At 37.9% G+C, this 19,146-nt stretch overlaps 1 protein-coding gene across 6 annotated transcripts in view; it reads left to right on the top strand.

The window, feature by feature from the left end:
• The window catches only part of TBC1D16 (TBC1 domain family member 16), a 130,033-nt gene that overhangs the window by 58,433 nt on the left and 52,454 nt on the right, over positions 1–19,146 (top strand). For 4 of the 6 annotated variants that reach the window (XM_072645223.1, XM_072645220.1, XM_072645222.1 and 1 more), the window contains one exon: positions 2,305–2,932. The exons of 1 other annotated variant lie outside the window; for it this stretch is intronic. In XM_072645223.1, coding sequence (XP_072501324.1) covers positions 2,305–2,932 — 628 coding nt within the window. Of the gene's footprint in view, positions 1–2,304; positions 2,933–19,146 lie in introns of those variants that run through there. One more of the 6 variants, XM_072645225.1, reaches the window with a different exon arrangement.

Here is a 19,146-nt window from a genome sequence, read left to right as displayed (position 1 = left end):
TGGGTAACGTAAGAACATGAATTGGCACTAAAATGTGTCTCCCTTTTTCACAAGAGCAGAAAGCAGAAGGGCAGAAATTAGTTTTACACCAACATCTATGGTCTGACATTTTGTAACATAAAATCAAAGTCGATAACCTGAATACAAGGGGTCGCACCACAAAAATGAGCAGCTATAATTTATAACAGCTGTGAGCAGATTTCTTAACTACATGAGGGATAGAGGTAATCATAAAATTAGGAAGTTAATTTTGGCCACTAATTTTAAAGTATTCACTTAAATAAAGCCAGTCAAGATAATTAGATAACTAATGGTGTATAGTGTGGAAAATGTTTTTATCAGATATTACTGATGAAATTCTGATATCTAAAATATTCAGGGAAGTAACAACTATATAACAAACACCAAGACCCATTTCCCATTAGGGAGATGGAACATACAAGCATTTTCAAAAGAAGAATTGCAAAAAAATAAATTACTAGGTAAAATTACTATGTGAAAACATGCTGTAACTCACTAACAGGAAGAGAAATAAATATACATTAAACAAGTGCAGTTTCATTTCACACTTACAAATTGTTAAAGGTGAAGAATAGGTAGGAATAAGCTAATATTGGTTTATTAATCCGTGCCAAATGCTAAATAATCCATGTAACTCTGGATTTTAATTTGCGATTTTTAAAGAAAAGTAACAGTGATCTCACTCTTTTTCATATACCTCCAAGGAAGTAAAAGATAGACACAAACGTCCCAGTATACACCAAAGTATTCATAGCAGCATTCTTTTTTGTTTGAAAAGAACTTAGAAACAAAGTGGGTGTCCATCTTTTGGGAGAAAATGGAAAACTGGTGCTTGAATGTAATAAAATATGATTATAGGAAGAAATGACAAAAATGAGAAATTCAGAGACATGTGAGATTTATATAAACATCCAGACTGAGATTAGCAGAAGAGAACAATATACATTGTGACTGTAATTTAAAGAAAATCACTAAAAGGAAATTGAACTTTGAATAATGGGAAATCCAATGAAGGTGTGAGAGAAGAGATAATGAAATATTGCTTTCCTCCTTGTGGCAGAGAGATAGAGGTCTACTAAGAGAAGATATAAGAGTTAGTCTTCAACATGGTTTCTATATATATTTTTGCTTAATTGTTTCTCATTGTTCCAAGTGAGGGTTCAATCTGGAAGGGGATAGGAAATGTCTGATGTAATGACCAAAAAGCATCAATAAAATTTATGTTAAAAAAAAATAAGAGGGTTCAACTAGATGACCCGTGAGGTCTAAATCCTGTGATGTCCCCCTGTCATGTTACCTTTCCAGCACTGTGATGTGTCAGTTCATATTTGTAATTGCCCATGTGTGCTATTGCTATGTAGTTGCCTTTCAAAATAAATGTTCCCTTTCCCTTAGAGACTTGTATTCAAAATAGTAGAGACTGATGCCCAGACTAAGACACCCATTTTAACTTTTAATTCTTTTATGAAATAAGAGTAACACTTTAAATCTACTATACTATGTAAACTTATGAAGTCGCTTAACCTATTTGAGTCTTAGTATCCTTATTAGAAAACTGTAATAACAATAATGATACCTGTACTATTTGCCTCATTGGGTTGTAGAAAGCATCAGGTGGTATAAGTGCCTTCTGTGAGTTTTTTTTTAATATATGACAATAATGTAAAGTTCTTTTTCTGATCTGTTCTGATAATAATAAGTTACTCTTTCAGTTAAGCTTTAGAAATTTTTTAAGAGCTGTCTGATATTTTCTCCATCTGTTCTTCCTACCCAAGGTGTAGGGATAGGATGGGATTTGTGTAGAATGACCCCATTCAGCAGGCTTCCGTGTTGCTGTGCTAGTGGTCAGGGTTTGAAGGGCCCTTGCCTCTAACCTTCCTTTCTTAGAAAAATGCATGTTTCCCTATAGTCTAAAAGACATGTTCTTGGTTGCCCACTACATAGTGATGATTCACCTATCATGTCATTGAATGTGAAATATTATGCATGTTTTTGTTTTTCATTCTTTAGTTTTTATTTAAAATATGTGTAGGTATTGATGCCTTACAAGTTATATATGCCTTACAAGAATATATGAACTTTGAATCATGTCTTTAAATACCACAGCTAGACGATACGTCACTTATGAACTTTGTTTTTACATGATGAGCCACATCGTAGTATGCTAGCATACTTGTTAACATGGTGCTGTACATAAGTAGTGATACAAAGGGTCTTCTAATATGCTTTTTTCCATTGCTCTAGCTCACTGTAATATTGATTTGTGCTCTTGCTCTCTCAAAGGTTATTTGTGTTTGTACATGGAAAAAGATGAACTTCTGGGGACAACACTTATCCTTGCTTGGGTCCCTAACTCCAGGATCCAAAGGCAAGATGAAGAGGCCCTGCGCTACATCACCCCTGAAAGCTCCCCGGTGCGCAAGGCCCCCAGCAAAAGAGGCCGTCGTGCTCAGGGCTCGGGAGAGCCTCATCAGCCCTCCTCCATGGAACAAAGATGTCCTCTGACCCCTAAGGATGAGGACATCTTGGTGGTGGCCCAGAGCTTCCAAGATACCGTCCATGTAAGCTCCTCATTAGAAGATGGAGAAAAGCTATCCCAAGGCTTGGGGACAGACAGTCCCATCCAAGCTACCCAGCCTGTCCATAGTGACTCAGGAATCTTATCTACTATCAGTTCTCAGGATGAGCCAAATAGATCTGAATTGTCAGTGGATGGTACAGAGGAGGGACCAGAGTTGAGGCCAGAGCCTGGAGAAGAGGAAGGCTCCTTAGAGCTCTCTGCTGATGATGTGAGCAGGGATAGTACTTTTGATTCTGATTCTGATGCCTTTTCTTCACCCTTCTGCCTCTCACCAATAAGTGAAGCCCTTGCAGAGAGCAGTAGTTCTGTTTTTCTGGATGATGAAAATAGGTGAGTTGTTTGAAGTCTACTCTTTATTTTCTGGAGGTGGGTTGTATATATGGCAGCCATATATCCTGGATTTTCTGGGACAGTCTCAATTTCAAATATTATGTTCTGTTGTTCTCATAAACCAAATGACCAAAATAATCTTTTATTCCATCACATGTTCTGATTTTTGATTTGGAAAATATTGTTATTATACCTATGAGACCTAGACTTGGAACATTTAATAGAAGTAAAAGTTCATTACTTGTCAGGAATAGTAACTTATTATTCCTTCTCTTTCACCCTTTTGTCACGTATGACTACCATTGATGTCATCAAGGATGGTTTCTATTCTCATATTCTGTTCACTTTAGGTTCCTAGTTAAGGGAGGAGTATTAAGCACACACAATAAGAAGGAGTTGTGTTCATGACTAAGATGATGATGTTCGCTGATGTTAAGTAAGCTACAAGGCAGAGTTTCCAGTTTCCTCCACTGAAAGTACAGGTTATCCTGTGGGCCACACAAACCCAGTTAATCTGTAGTATTGAGTGAAAAGCTTTTTGAGCCAACCTCTTTTCTTTATTGTTGAGTCATTTCAGTCATGTCTGACTTGTTTTACCCCATTTGGGGTTTTCTTGGCAAAGATACTAGAGTGATTAGCCATTTCCTCCTCCAACTCATTTTACATATGAGGAAACTGAAGTAAACAGGGATAAGTGACTTGTTCAGGGTCACACAGCTAGCAAGTGCCAGAGGCCAGATCTGAACTCAGGAAGAGTTCCTGACTGTAGACCTGGTACTCTATCCACTGTTCCCCTTCGTTGTCCCCATCAGGGCTTTTCCAAATGAATTTGACCATAAAACATTTTAAGGCTAATAATGCTGACAGTGCCACATACTAGACTATACGTACTATAATGTTCTGGGGATAAGAGGGAGGAGACTAAGTATTGGAGAAATTTTGGAACAAAATAGAGAAAATTAAGCCTGTTTACTACAAATACTCCCAAAATTGCTGCGTAGAGTACTTTTGATCCTTAATTACATTCCTATTTTAGAAAGGAATATTTTTAATGTTTTATTGATGACCCTTTTAAAAAATTTATTGTTATTTTCTAGTGGCTCTGCACTACTTCTCTCCACCCTAATAGAATATACTCATTTAATGAAGAAATAGAATTAAGCAAAAATGAATCACAACATTGGCTTTGCTTGTATATTTCATTCCACATCTACATTCTATCACTTTTCAAATAGGAAGTGGCAGCTGCATTATTGTTAGTCATCTAAAGTAACCACTAGTTTCTGCATTGATCAGAGTTCTTATTATTTTCTTCCTCATGATAATGGTCATTGTGTTAATTGTTCTCCTGGTTCTAGTCTACATTGACTCATACAAGGCTTCCCAAGTTTGTTTGAATTCAATTCTCACCTGGTTCCATTACTTTGGGACTACTCTGCCTGACTTCTCCACCATGTCCCCAGAATCTGGTCCCTCCTCCTTCCCCCCCTCCTGGCTTTTCAGTTTTTGTCTTTTGTTTTCCTCATTAGATTATAAGCTTCTTGAGACTTGGGACTGTCTTTCTTTTCTCATATTTGTATCCTTAGCACTTATAACAGTGCCTGGCACATAGTGATCTTGATAAATTTTTATGGATTATTAATTGATTTGGATCAGGCCTTTTTCACTCCACACTGAGAACACTGCAATAGCCTGCAGGTTGGTATACCACAGGTTCCAAGCCAACCTCCACTGAGCTGCAAAAATGATCTTCCCAAAGTGGAAGTCTGACCATGTCCACCCCTCCCTCCCTCCTCCTATTTGGTAAACTCCATTGACTCCCTCTCACTTCTACTGTTCAGAAGCCCTTCATACCTTGCCCACTTTTCTACTTTCTTATACTTCTTATACCTTATACTCCTTCCTGTATTCTGTAGTCCAGTGAGAGTGACCTCTTTGCTCTTCCTTGAGCTAGACACTCCATCTCCTGCTTCCAGACATTTTTACAGGCTGTCCCCTGTACTTGAAATTCCCTCCCTTCTTATCTCCTGGCTTCCTTGAAGTCCTAGTTAAAATCCCACCTTCTATAAAGGAGCTTTTCCTGATCCTCCTTAATTCTATGAGTGCCTTCCCTCTGTTAACTATCTCCAGTATATCTCAAGTATATGTATGTGAGTGTATCTTGTAACATAGTTGCTTGCATGTTGTTTTTCCCATTGCCTTTATATTCCCAGCCCTTAGCATAATGCCTGGCATATAGTAGGTACTTAATAAATGTTTCTTCAGTGACTGATAAAAACATGCACAGGCCATAGAAGAAAGACCTTGCTCTAGAGGAACACAGAATATCCAAGGTCTATCCAAGGTGTGTGAATGTCTAAGTTGAGCTCAAAACCTATTCAATCAAGGTATAATTAGGACTACATATAGAATACCATTACTGCTTACTTAAGAGAGAATTGAAATAATTTCCAATTTAATTGAGTATTGTTCAGAAAATTGTTCAGAAACTTACGTAGGAAGAATAGAAAGTGATTTTAGGGGAAGGCCGTTTTCTCAGGAGGAGAAAGGTCCTTCGAGGAAGGGACCAGCAAGCTAAGAGGAACAGGAAACGTTTCATGTTGGTAGCAGTGTATTCACTGAGACTTCAGACAGGTAGGTGTGAGGAAAGTGCAGAGCAGGCATACAAGCACATGGGAAATGGAGTGACATATATGAGGACCAGCAAGACCAATCTGACTGGGCTGAACAGTGCACAAAAAGGAACAGCATACAAGAAAGCTAGATAAAATACAAAATTCCAATTAAATAAAATTTAAGATTCTTTCTAATGAACAAAGTCACCTAGAATATAAAGGGAAGTGGAAGGGAAAGGAATAAGCTCTTATTAATAAGCGCACTAGGAAAATTGAGAGGACAAATGCGTCAAACTAATTAAGCACAAAATCCTGAAGAGACAATGTTGAATCAGATATGTTGGGAGGATTGTCTTTAGGAGCATTATTGTTTATTTCTTTTTAAATATCAGTTGCCCTTAAAAAACAAAAACAACTAGCCTCCTTTTTAATCTGTGTAGATATTGAAATAATAAACAGATTATTTTCTCTGTCCCAGAAAGCAGGAAGGTCAGGTGCTTATAGAGGAAAATCCTGGGAGCTTCATTTCTGCCATTATAAAATAAATATGAGAGGGTAGGGAAAATGAAGCTGTTCTGTTAGCCTCTTCCACTGCAACTCATAAACCAGGGTGATCCTCTGGGGGATCTTGATGCAACTTTTGCCAACCTGTTGCATGTTACCTTTGTAAGGTACCTCCCCAAGGGTCTGATCTATAAATTAGCCTTGTATTGAATTGTCCTGAGGAAAAGGAGGGCAGAAGCAAGAGCAGTAGTACCAGAATTGTACCCAGGTTATGGGACACTTGAATCCCATCTTCATGGCACCCCCTCAGTACCTGCTTCTATCAATAGCACTAGTCCAACGAGGGTCTAGACAGACTCTACAACAGGTGCAGTTATAGGAAACATGGAAGTGAGTGATGTGTTGGAGCTGCTAAACTGGTCTTAATGGCCCCTGGGGAGCCGAAAGGAAGCTGAGAATTCATATTCTGCCTCCCAGGACCTTTGGCATTTCTGTTGTAATGCAGCCCAACGTATGATGAAATCACTCTTGAAAGTTACAGGGAAGCAAATGTGAAGTGTCTTTTTGGTGCTTTATTTGAAATTTATCTGTACCCTTTTATAGTATTCTGCTCTGTTAACCTTAGCATTTCCTGAAAAGTAACCATAAAGGGCATCTTCCTTTTGTCTTTTCCAAGTTAAGTTTTAGGAACTTGAAAATGTTTTCTCTGACAGGCAGATATAAGAGAAGAAATCAGTTCAACAGATTTAGTGCCTCCTGGATGTTACAGCTATGCCACATACTAGCAAGAATAATAAAAGCCTTTGATCCTCTGGAGATTATTTGTGTGGCAAGTGCCATAACATACAGAAGAAGGACTGTGTAAGCTCCTTGGTGGGATAGGCTGTATCCAGTTGGGAAGGGATCAGGAAGAACTTGGTGACAGGGGAGGGTGGTGGAACAACTTTTTAAAAGGTGTTTTGGAAGATGGTTAGGATTCTGACAAAGTGGGGGGTTAGGGTGGAGTCTGGGTACATTCCAGGCCAAAGGAATGGCATAAATAAAAAGGTATGTGATGTGTTCAGGAGGCAGTAAGAAGTAACAGTTTGATTGGAGTATAAGCATATTTGTCTGCTGACAAATATTTAATAACTGTATCCTCAAAAATATATGTATGACATATTTTTAAGTCTAATCTGCATTATTAACATTTTCTCCATTACTTTGTGTCTATATAATCAGCAAAACAATAAATCAAGCCCTGATTTATGCCATTTGCTGAGAAGTGTAAATGCTCACGCTGAAAATTATAACATTTGACTCATGAGAGGTAGTTGGAGCTGGCTCCAGCACACACCTGAGTGTAATCCACTTGGAGGGGAAATAGTGAGAGCTAATCATGTAAAAAGAAGTTGAGACCATATTAAAGAAGAACTTGAGAACCATGCTGAACCTAGACTTAATTTGATAGGCAGTCAGAAAGCTGTTAAGGAGAATAGTGACTTAATTGGAGTTAGGCTTTAGGGAGATTAAGTTTGTGGCTGTGTGCATGTGGGACAAACCAATTTTTTTTTGTCCTAGTGCCCACATATGACCTTGCATTCCACTTCCTCACCCTATCTCATTGTCAAGAGAAAAAAAAGGAATAACCATAGGATTATAGAAGACTAGAGAATGATAGAATTAGCACCTAAGAGGTGATCTAATTTAAACCTTGCTATCTGCATTTAGGAAGAAATGCTGCTTAGGTTTCCAGGATGGTTTTTGAGGAAAAGATGTTCCACTCAAGAGGAAATCATCAGGACCAGTAAACGCCATAGGAGAAGAAATTTATAAATGTTGGAAGTTTTCTTTTTGAAGAAAAAATTAGTTGATGCTTTTTGCTTATACATCATAGGCATTCTGGGTACATACTCCTGACTCCCATCATTGAAATCAGCCTCTCTTGTAATAAAGAAAAACAATCCGGCAAAAAACAACCAATAAATATATTGATCTTGCCTGACAGTGTATGCAATATTCTGACCCTAAAGTACCCATCTCTGAGCATTTCTTTTTCCTAAAATTTTTATGGGTTCCTTATTTTTACATCATCAAAATTTCTCCCAGTAACTGTCTCCCTCCTCCTAGACAACCATACCTTATAACAAAAAATCTTTAAAAGAAAAAAATAAGCAAATCTGATCAATATATCAAAAATATATCCAGCATATGCATATTGCATATGCAAAGCAGTGTGGGGAGGTGTCTTTGGGGCCATGCTTATAGAATCTTACAGTATTCATTTTTGATTGTTTTGTGTAGTGGCTATTCTTTCCATTTTCACTGTTAGAGGTAATTGTGTATATTGTTTTCTTCATTCTTCTTGTTTCACTTCGATTGAGTTTATGTAAGTCATTTAATGCTTCTCTGTATTCCTCATTCACTATTTCTTATAGCACAGTACTGTTTCCTTTACAGTCAGGTGCCAGTTTGTTTTGCCATTCCTCAGTGGTATCTGTGTTGTTTCCAGTCCTTTCATGAGAGTGTATTCCTTGATTTGATTAAGATTTGATCATTCTGTTGCCCAAAGTTTGGCCTCCTTTTAATAATGCGTTTATTTACATTATTGTAGCTATTATGTATATACTGATACCTGAGTTCTGCTTACATTCAGTGTCAGCTCATACAAATCTTTCCATGTTTCTTTGAATTCCTTATTTGTCATTTTGTACTGCACAACGTTCCATTATTCTAATTACACCATTTCAACTATTCTTCAGCACTTACTGTGTGCTGGGCATTGTGCTAAGGATACAAAGAAAGACCAGAAAACAACCCCTCTTCTCAAGGATCTCACTGTCTAATGGGGAGAGACAACATGAAAGCAATTATGTACAAACAAAATATATACAGAATGAATCAGAGATCATGTTAGAGGGAAGGCATTAGCATTAAGCGGAATTTGGAAAAGCGTCTTGTAAAAGATGGGATTTTAATTGGGACTTTGAATGAAGCCAACAGGCACAGGTAAGGAGAGAGCATTCACAGCAGTGAAAATGGGTGAAGTGGGGAGGTGGAGCGTCTTGTGTGAGGAACAACCAGGAGACCAGTATCTCTAAATGAAAGGGAGGAGGGCAAGATGTAAGAAGGCTGAAAAGATAGGAGGAGGCCAGATTATGAAGGACTTTAATTGCCATCAGCAGGATTTTATATTTGATTCTGGAAGTGACAGGGAGCCCCTGGAGTTTATCGAATAGGGAATTAACATGATCATAACTGCACTTTAGGAAGATCAATTTGCTAGGTTAGTGGAGGGTGGACTAAATAAGCACCCAATTTATTCCCAGTTTAATTTTCACTTAATAGTATTTTATTTTTTTCCAATTACATGTAAAGATATTTTTCAATATTCACTTTTATAAGATTGTGAGTGCCAAGTTTTTTTCTCCTTCCTTCTCTCTCTTCTCTCTCCCCAAGACAGCAAACAATCTAATATAGGCTACACATGTACAATCATATTAAACATATTTCCACATTAGTCATGTCATGAAAGAAAAATTAGAACAAAAGGTAAAAACACTAGAAAGGAAAAAAAAGAAAATAGTATGCTTTGATTTGCATTCAGAGTACACAGTACTTTCTGTGGATGTAGATAGCATTTTCCATCACGAGTCTTTTGGAATTGTCTTAGATCCTTGTACTGCTGAGAAGAGCTCAATCTATCAAAATTGTTTCCAGTTCTTTAACACCACAAAAAAATACTGTAATGAATATAATAATAGCTAACATTTCTATAATGTTTTATGTATATTATCTCATTTGATTTTCACAACAGTCCTGTGGAGTTGGTGCTGTTACTACTGTCACATTTTACAGATGAGGAAACTGAAGCTTATAGAGCTCCAATAACTTTCCTAAAGTGACATGGTTAGTTAGTGAGGCAAGATTCAAAGTTAGGTCCACTTCCTGGCTTGATATTTTGCTAATATGGGCTGTTCTGTTTTTGAAAGAAATACAATATAAGGTTTATGATTTTTGATGGATGAGTGAGTATGAACAATTTAGTTGCTTTTTTCACACCTTAATTCCAAATTGTTTTCCTAAATGTTTGTATTAATTTATAGCTCCATTAATATTGTATCAGTGTGCCATAGTCCTGGCAACAGTCCCTTTATCATTTTTTTTATTGGCCAATTTGTTGATTGTGAGAAGAAAACTCGAAGTTGTTTTAATTTGCCTTCTCTTGTATTTAGTAATTTAACATCCTTTTTTTTATAACTCATTTCATATCCTTTGACTAGAAATAGGGGGGAATATTTCTAAAAGGTTAGTTAGAAGTAATATAGTGTGTCCTAACAGGTGCACCAAGAGATATTTTACAGGAATCAGGGTGGGGGTGGAAGGAGGGTGAGAAGAGAGGATTCATGAAGTGCAGGAATACAAGGGCTCTCCTGTAGTCTGGTTCTTGTAGTAAACTTGTCCTCTATGTAGTAGGTGATAGCTCTAAGAGAACTATCCGTAGGAATTAGGGGTTTGGGGGTGGAACAGAGTAGAAGTTGAAGGTATCAGGATCTGTCTTGCTTTCTGTAAATATTTAAATACTGGGAAGATTATTTTTGGTAGTTAAGCTAGCTCTCTGTGACTGGCAGGCTTCCAAGTTTCTGTGAAAGGGTATCAAGTGACACTATGTTAAGTCCACATCTCTCTTATGATCAGTGTGTTAACTATTACTTAGGCTGTGATTTTATTTTTGTCTTCACCCTCTGCTAACCATGATTCCTTTTTGGGGGGGAAGGGGAAGTGGTGGAGCAGAGTGGAAGCTCTCCTTTTTACAACTTCAGGTAGCCATAAATTTGAGCTTGGTGACTTTCCTGGATGTCACATTATTTTTAGATGTTGCATTTTATACTTTTGGAAATGTCTTTCCAAGGAAGCACATTGGTAGAGAGCCTTATGTTATAATGGTTATGAAGATCATATATACTTGTTCATTCCTTGTTAGTTTTCCTGAGCTGTTGAATAATGTGCCTTTGTTTAGACCCAGGTGGAAAAGCCCTTTGTTATTTGCAAGAGGAAGTTAGTTAGTTTCTTTTAGTTTTTATGGCATCATTCTCACTTCCACTTTGATTTATGTATGCTATGTTATCCACTTTGTCTTCTGTATCTTGAAGAAGATGATAGGTGGAGAAAGTTACCTTTGGAGAGGAAAAAAAAAATCAGTGCCCATGGAGAGCTTCATTCAATCAGTGCAATTCTTTGGGTGCCCAGCAGATGGCAGGCTACTCCCAGAACAGGCTGAGGACTGCTCCTGGCCTGCTGAGTCAGCCACCTCTTCCCTCTATCTTTCTCTTGAACTTTCTTCTTCTATCTTCCCTCTATTAGCATCAAAGTCCAGATTCTGTAGAAAGAAAAGTACTGCTTTTGCTTCCACCCATACAATCCCTTACTGTCCTTCTTCCCAAACAGGTTTTCCCCTTTTTAACCTTAACATTAAAGTGAGACCACTTTTAAGGCAGCTGAGGTTACGCAAACTGGAGGGGAAAGGAATAAGAAAAAGACAGAATGAGGATCAATGGGCAGCATTGGCTTGGCATATATTCATTCCATGTGATCAGTTTCTGTATTCACTCAGCTACAATCTTCCTCATTGACTTTTTAGCTATTCATCATGGGTCTTTGGCACTTAAAAGGTTGCCAACATCTTTTTATTCCACACTCCCAAAGGCAGTGCCAATCAGTGATTCAACCAACAAACATTTATTGAGCACTTACTGTATGTCAGGTACTTTCCTGGGACGGGGGATACAAATATACAATCCATACTCACTGGGAGACAAACACATTAATAAGTATATACAGAATAAATGCAAAATAATTAATTGCAAAGTAATTTGGGAAGGCATCATGTAGAAGATGATGCTTGAGCTATATCTTGAACTCCAAGAGATTACATTTTGGGAACCTCACTTCCCTTAACAAAAGCCACAAAACCAATACTAGAAGCAGGAGATAAATTAGCAAATCCTGGGCCCAGTGTTAAATTGATTAGTGATGATCTCTGTCTGCTTTGGGGTCACTGTTCCCCCTTAGAAACTTAGACTACTTCTCTTGCCCCTGGGTGGCAGAAGTGACAGTAATGGGAATTGAGAACAGCAATGCCTCCCCACAGAGGCTAAGTTTATACCCATCTTGTTCTGAAAAAGTTTTCCAAAGGATCAGGCATAGTTCAGACAGAAAAGGTAGCCTGGACTAGAATTGACTTAGCTTCTGTAGGCCCAGGCAACTGTGTGGATGTGTGGGTGTTCATGGATGTGGGTGTTTGTTATGTGTGTGTGCGCTCTTATTTGCACATCCATGCTTGGACCTGAGAAATCACAATGAAGAGATAAAAAAACCAGTTTCTGACATGTAGGTTGTAGGCCAATCCAGGCCACTTCTGCACCTTACAGAGTGACCTTTATCCAAGTTGGAACTAAGGCGTCTTTAAGCAGACTATAAAGCTGGATATAACTTCTCATTTCTCTCTCATTCAAAAGACTATTAGTCTGGCAAAAACCTTTCCTTATGTGTGAAGGTGAACTTTGGAGGAAAACTACCATCTTGTAATAATTAAAAGTCATTTCTATAGTGTTTTAAGACTTGCAAAATATTTCTTTATAATAACCTTGTTTTACAAATAAGAAATAGGTTCAAGTCATTAATTGACCTCAACTACAAACCCTCCTTTACCCTTTATTAATTGACATATCTATTTTGCCTCTTAAGTCATCTGAAATGTGTGGTCTTATATCCCACTAACCTAATTTAGGCTCTCATTACCACTCACCAATAGACTATTGTAGTAGTTCTAATTGGACTTTCTTACTGCTAGTGCCTCTCCGCCATTATTACGTGTGTGCATGTGCATACATATATGTGCATGTGTACACATGTAAACATAGCATACATAGTTACATTGTTTATGCTGTATATAATATGCTTGTGTATATGTTGTCTGTTTCTATTGAATGTAAATTGAAGTCATTGTTGTCTAAAGTCATCAAGCATTTATTTAGTGCTCACTATGTGCTGTGCACTGTGCTGAACACTAGGAATGGAAATTCAAACAGAAAGGAAGACAGTACTTGTTCTTTGAGACCTTATTTTCTAATAGGGAAAACAATATGTAAAAAGCCTGCATGTTGAAGGGGCATGGGGCAAGATGGAGAAATTCAGAGGAGTGCATCCTGGTGGAAAATAAAGAAATGATTGTCCAAGCACCTCCCTTAAATGGAGGTTCTGAGAGGAGTCTTCTACCATCTAATCAAAGGGAAGGGCCTCTGATTGGAACAGAGAGTATTTTGTCTTTGTATCCTTTGCACCTAGCACAGTCAAGTATAGAAGAGATTTGATAAATTCATGTTCATTGACTGATCACTTTGATTGGTTATTGATTCATGTAAACTCACATTTCCTGGTTTTAAATCCAGAAAAAATCACCTCTAGGAATGACCCACAGATTATTGTTTTTCCAACTATTGAGTGAGAGAGAGTGAGAGAGAGAGAGAGAGAGAGAGAGAGAGAGAGAGAGAGAGAGAGACACTGAGACTTTCATCCATTTTCTCCTAGGAATTAGGGAATCAGTCAGTCTACATTTTTTGTAAGCACTATTTGCCACACACTATACTAAAGCTGCAGATACAAAGAATACCATAAACTTAAAAAACTTACATTCTAGTGAGAGAAACAAGATGTAAATAAAAGATAAAGTAGATGGGAACTCACCTTAGGAACTTGCAAAGGCTTTAGAATCTGAAAGGACCAAGAAAAGGCCTCATGCAGATGTTGGTCTTTGAACTGGTCTTGAAGGAAGTCAAGGATTTTCAGAAGATAAACTTACGAGTAAGAAGATAAATTAAAGTATAAAATTCAATTCCACAAACATTTATTAAGCACATATTGAGAAGGGGGAAAAGAGTGATGATATGACATTATTACTACAGATAAGTATAATATACCAGATAGATAGGAAGTGATGTTACCAAAGGAGAAATCTAAGCAAAGTGATCTAGGAAAATTAAGAAAGAAAACACTTAAACCTAGGTGGATCAGAGGAAATGACACAGGTTGAACCTTAGAAAGAAAAAAAGGTTATTCCCATGCCAAAAATGTTCTCAATACCATCTCTTAGAATTCCTAGCTTCCTTCTAGGCTTGACTAAAATCCTAGAATCTAGATCATACACAAGTCCTGTCCTTTGCTTCTCTTTCCATAACACCTTGTTTTATACAGGTGTGTGCACATGTATACACACACATACGTGTATTTACATGCGTTCATTTTATGTTCTCATTAGAATGTAACGTAGTTGAGGGCAGAAACTGTTTTTTACCTTTGCATCTCTAGCTCTTGGTGCAGTGTAAGAGTTTGATAAATGCTTTTGAATGAATGAATGCATTTCAAGGATAGGAAAAGCTTGAATGAAGGACATCATATCCCTTCCTGGGTATTGAAAATGAGCAAAGCTGATCTATTCCTTGATCCAAAGAAATCACTCTTAGGAATATAGGGAATAAGGGTCAGTGACTCAGTAAGTAAATCCTAGGTGTTCTCTAAGACTCATAGAGGGTATGACTTGCTAGTTTGTGTGAAAGCACCTGGGTTCTCCTGACCACCAGTTTGAAATTGTATCTAATAAGAACCTCTAGGAATGCAGCAAAAATCACCTACTTAAGGAAAAGTGAAAACATTGACTAAGGCACATAATGCTAGTAATTGTACCCAACCTGAGGTGAGCTATAGTGTTAGTTAACTAAGTCCACCAGTGAACACATGCATTAATATTAATCATATGTATTAATATGGGAACAGTCAGTATGAATTTGCGGCGTCATTTGGAGAAAAAATGAATCTACTTTCCGCTTTTTGAAGTCCTCCCTCAGGTGGGGGAGAGTGATTTCCATAAAACAATACTCAGTGTTCTTAATGTATTTGTTGTTCCAGGTCTGCTCACATCACTCTACATCACCAGTTCATAAGAGTCTTCCAAGGTTTCTCTGAACCCATCTCTTTTACGATTTCTTATGACACATAGTATTCCATTATGTTTGCGTATTATAACTTGTTTCGCTGCTCCCCAGTTAATCAACACCTCCTTAGTTTCTAGTTCTTTACCATTGCAAAGAAAACTACTGTAAATACTTTTGAATCTGTGGGCCCTTTCCTCTTTTTTTGAAAGAAAATGAACTTCCTAGAACCTCTGACCCTTGCTGATTTTTTTTTCTCTTACAAAACACTATAGATTTCTGCTTGAGAGACTGAGGCTGATAAATTGCTTGAACTTGGGGATTCTGAGCTGCAGTAGGCTAAATCAGTCAGGTGTCCACAACAAGTCCACCAATGTGTTGAGCCTCTGGGGTGAAGGGTCACTAGGCTACTCTAAAGAAGGGGCACACAGGCCCTGGGCAGAAACAGAACTAGTTAAAGTTCTCATGCTATTAAGGGGTGGAATTTAGTGATCTGAAAATTCTTCATGAACTCTCTTACAGCTGTAGGTTCATGTCCATAAAACCTTGAGCTTTAGAAATATCCCTATTTTAAGTCCATGGGAAACAATGCACTTAGAATGGTTCTTGAAGTGTGGGGAATATCAGGGAAATTCACTTCAAATTAAATGAAGATATAATAATATATTTCTTGGTTATTTTGAGGGACAAAAAATCCTTTTACAAGAAATTTCCACTTCATACCAGGTCTGATAACTGTTGAACACCATGAGTAGGTTTTAGCATGAAAATATTCACCATATTGTGATTTTAATTTTGTCTGATGTCAAAACCCTTGAAAATTAAGTTTTTCTGCTTTATAAACCCTAAAGCCCTGATTTAGAATGGTGATTGAACTGATTATTCTGTTACTGTGGCAATACTTTTTTTAATTGTGTAATAGAGTTTACAGTTTGACTCTCCCTCTCCTTCTAAATTTATTACATATTACTTCCCCAGGTGAATGCCTCAGTCTATCTGTATGGATCTCTTTGCTATTCCTTACACATGACATTCCATCTCTCATTTCTGTGCCTTTTCACAGACTAATCCCCATACCTGGAATGCTTTCTTTCCCCACCTCTGCCTCTTAGAAATCCTACTGTTCTCAAAGTCCAGCTCAAATGCAATGTCCTTTCCCTGATTACTGTCCACTGCTAGTGCCCTGCTGCTCCTAAAATGTGCTTTGCTTTGTGAAGTTTTTTTATCTTTTGGTGTATATAAGTGCCGAGCTTCCTTTCCCTAACTTCTGCTCTCACAGATGAGTCCCAGAACAGGATTTTCTTTCCCACTCTGGGTTCTAAAGGTACACCTGAATCACAGGTGATTCTATATTGTCATTAGTTTGAGCCCTGCACTCTTTTTGCATCCTTTCCTCCTCCTCCTCCTCCTCCCCCAATTATTAGTTGAGAGTCAACTGATTAATTTGGTCATCCAGCCTTAAATAGTTTTTAGAAAGAGGTATTTACAAAGGTGGTACAGTAAAAGCAGTGTGTAAAAAACATTCCCCCATGTTTGTGACATAGTTTCCCATAAGTATATACAGAGTCCAGGGGAAAGTAGTTTCAAAATTAGAGAACACCGTGCAGCAAAGGGGGCAACTCACAGCTCCTAATTACTGGAAGTCTATTTCTATCATCCTTCAGGTGCTCAGAAAGTTCCCTTTCAGCATGTTGAATCTGCTTCCTGTTTGTCCTTGGCTCGTAGTGCCATCCTTTCATGTCCCAAACAGATGGTGTTTAGATGTTGATGAGACTATGGGAAGTCTACAATTTTCCTGACCCTTCTAAACTATCAAGGTCCTTTTCTAGCCAGGATGGAGTGGGGACAAGGAGATCTGACCATGGCTCAAGCTGTGAATCCGCTCTTTTCACAGAGATAGTTTCTTCTTTAGCAGAAACACCAGGCTTACTCCAATTTCTCCAATTTCAACCCAGTGCCTTTCTGTTGGACCCTGGGAAGATCAGTCATTTAGAACAGCATTCCTATCTGACATCATTTTAGCTTTCGGAAACTTTTCACATTTAGTCTAAGACCTATGGTTAATTGATTGAGCATCTTATGATTTACTTTAAGCGGTAGGGTAACTTGACTGAAAAAGTATCAAAGAAACTCATCCTTACAGGAGGACATATTGTTTCACCTGATAGAATATACACTTCTTAAGGACAAGGACTGTATCATTTTGAAGAAAACTAGAGATTTTACAAGTTGGGGTAAGGAACAAGAAAATTCTGAGCAGGAGGGACAAGAATACAAAATTTAGGGAGTGATAAGATCTCTTCTTCCGGAAGGTTAGAGCCAGATTGTTTTAAGTGCCAAACTGAGGCATTTAAGGAAGTAGGAAGTCACTGAAGATTCTTTAACAGGGGAGTGCTGGGGTCAGGCAATTATTTTTGGAAGATTTTTTTGACATGTCTGTGGAAGATGGATTGGAAACAGAAGCTGTTGCAGTAGTTTATGCAAGAGGTAATGAGGACCTGAACTAGGATGATGACATTGTGAATGGAGAGAAGGAGGTGGGAGTGAGGGAAGTGGTGAGAGAATTAAGAAACTTTGACACTTGATTGACCTTGGGGGAGGAGGGACCAGGGAAATGGGAAGCACATAAAGATGGCTTCAGGGTGGTAAGCCTTGGTGAGTGGAAAGATGGTGGTAGCCTCAGCAGAACTCAGGAAGTTTGGACGTAGAGTGAGTTAAGTGGGGAAGGTAATGAGTATCATTTTCTACATGTTGAGTTTGAAATGCTAATGTCTGATGGAACATCAGTGTGGAGGTCCTTTGTTCACGGTGTGGCATGAAAACTGATATTAGATACTAGAAGTTATCTGCATAAAAGGGATAACTGACCTTGGAAGGTGATGGGAGGTGATGGGAGAAAGAAAGAAAGCATTAGTTTGTTTTTTCCTAGTTATCTCAAGTCAAAGTGAATAGTCATGGTGTTTTAAAATGGTTTTGAACTATTTACTGTTTGGGCAAAATCAGCGATGCATTACATCAAAAAGCACATCCAACTGGCATTCAGAAGATCCAGGTTTAAGTTAATCTCACCAGTCATGATGGCCAAATCACTTATTCTCTTTAGGTCTTATTCCTGAACTATAAAATGATGTGGTTGAACTAGATGATCTGTACATTTTCTTTCTTAACCTCTTAACCTTCTATAATTTGCCCTCCTATTTACACATAAGCAAATTTTTAAATATTATAAAATGCCAGTTGTACAGAGGAAAGTAGAATAATAGCTGACACTCAGCTCTTTAAGATTTGCAAAACATTTTACATGCATTATCTTATTTAAGCCGAAAAACAACCATGTGGTTTGTACTAGAGGTATTATAATCACCATTTCATAAATGAAGACTAAAGTGAAGGAGAGGTGATGTACCTTCCCCAGGATCACACAGCTGGCCTGGATCAGAGCTGGGCTTCAGATCTAGGTCTTCTTATCTCCAAAGCCAGCACTCAACTCACTGTCTCACATTGCCGATCTAAGTACATTGAAATGGTTCCTTCCCCTCCTTGCTCAAGCCCTCAATAATTTCCCCTTCATCTGAAATAGTATATGCTACACTCTTGCCAGGCTGCTGAGACTCAAGAAAGGAATGATTTAGAGCTATTATAACTCTCTCTCTCTCTCTCTCTCTCTTTCTTTCTCTCTTTCCACATGTGTGTTAACATTATTATTCTACTTTTACACATTGTTTTATAACTAGTTGTATAAGTGTCAACTTTTTTTTAAGGTCAGGGACCATATCTTAATCACTGTATCTCCTTACAATGCCTCGCACATAGATGCTTTTGGATGGAAGGAGGGAGGAGGTATTGGCATTATAACCTTGTTTACAGTCAATTGGAAACTTCTGATTTTAATAATAATAGTATCTCCCTTTCATCTCATTTATTCTCTCTTAGATTCAGAAACACATCTTGTAAGGAAAAAAAATGTTTTAATGACTGAAAGAGCTTTCCCTTGTCCAGGTCAACTAGACTACTGCTTAAGTGCTGAGCAGAATATAGGGAATTGGTAAAGCTTTTGGGAGATGGGGGTGTGAAAAGTCTTTATGAAATTCCCAACTCACAGCTTGGAACCCACACTGTAGAAACAAAG

The sequence above is a fragment of the Notamacropus eugenii genome, chromosome 2 (assembly GCF_028372415.1).
Source record: "Notamacropus eugenii isolate mMacEug1 chromosome 2, mMacEug1.pri_v2, whole genome shotgun sequence".
Classification (NCBI taxonomy): domain Eukaryota; kingdom Metazoa; phylum Chordata; class Mammalia; order Diprotodontia; family Macropodidae; genus Notamacropus; species Notamacropus eugenii.
This window is presented reverse-complemented; position numbering and strand designations above follow the sequence as displayed.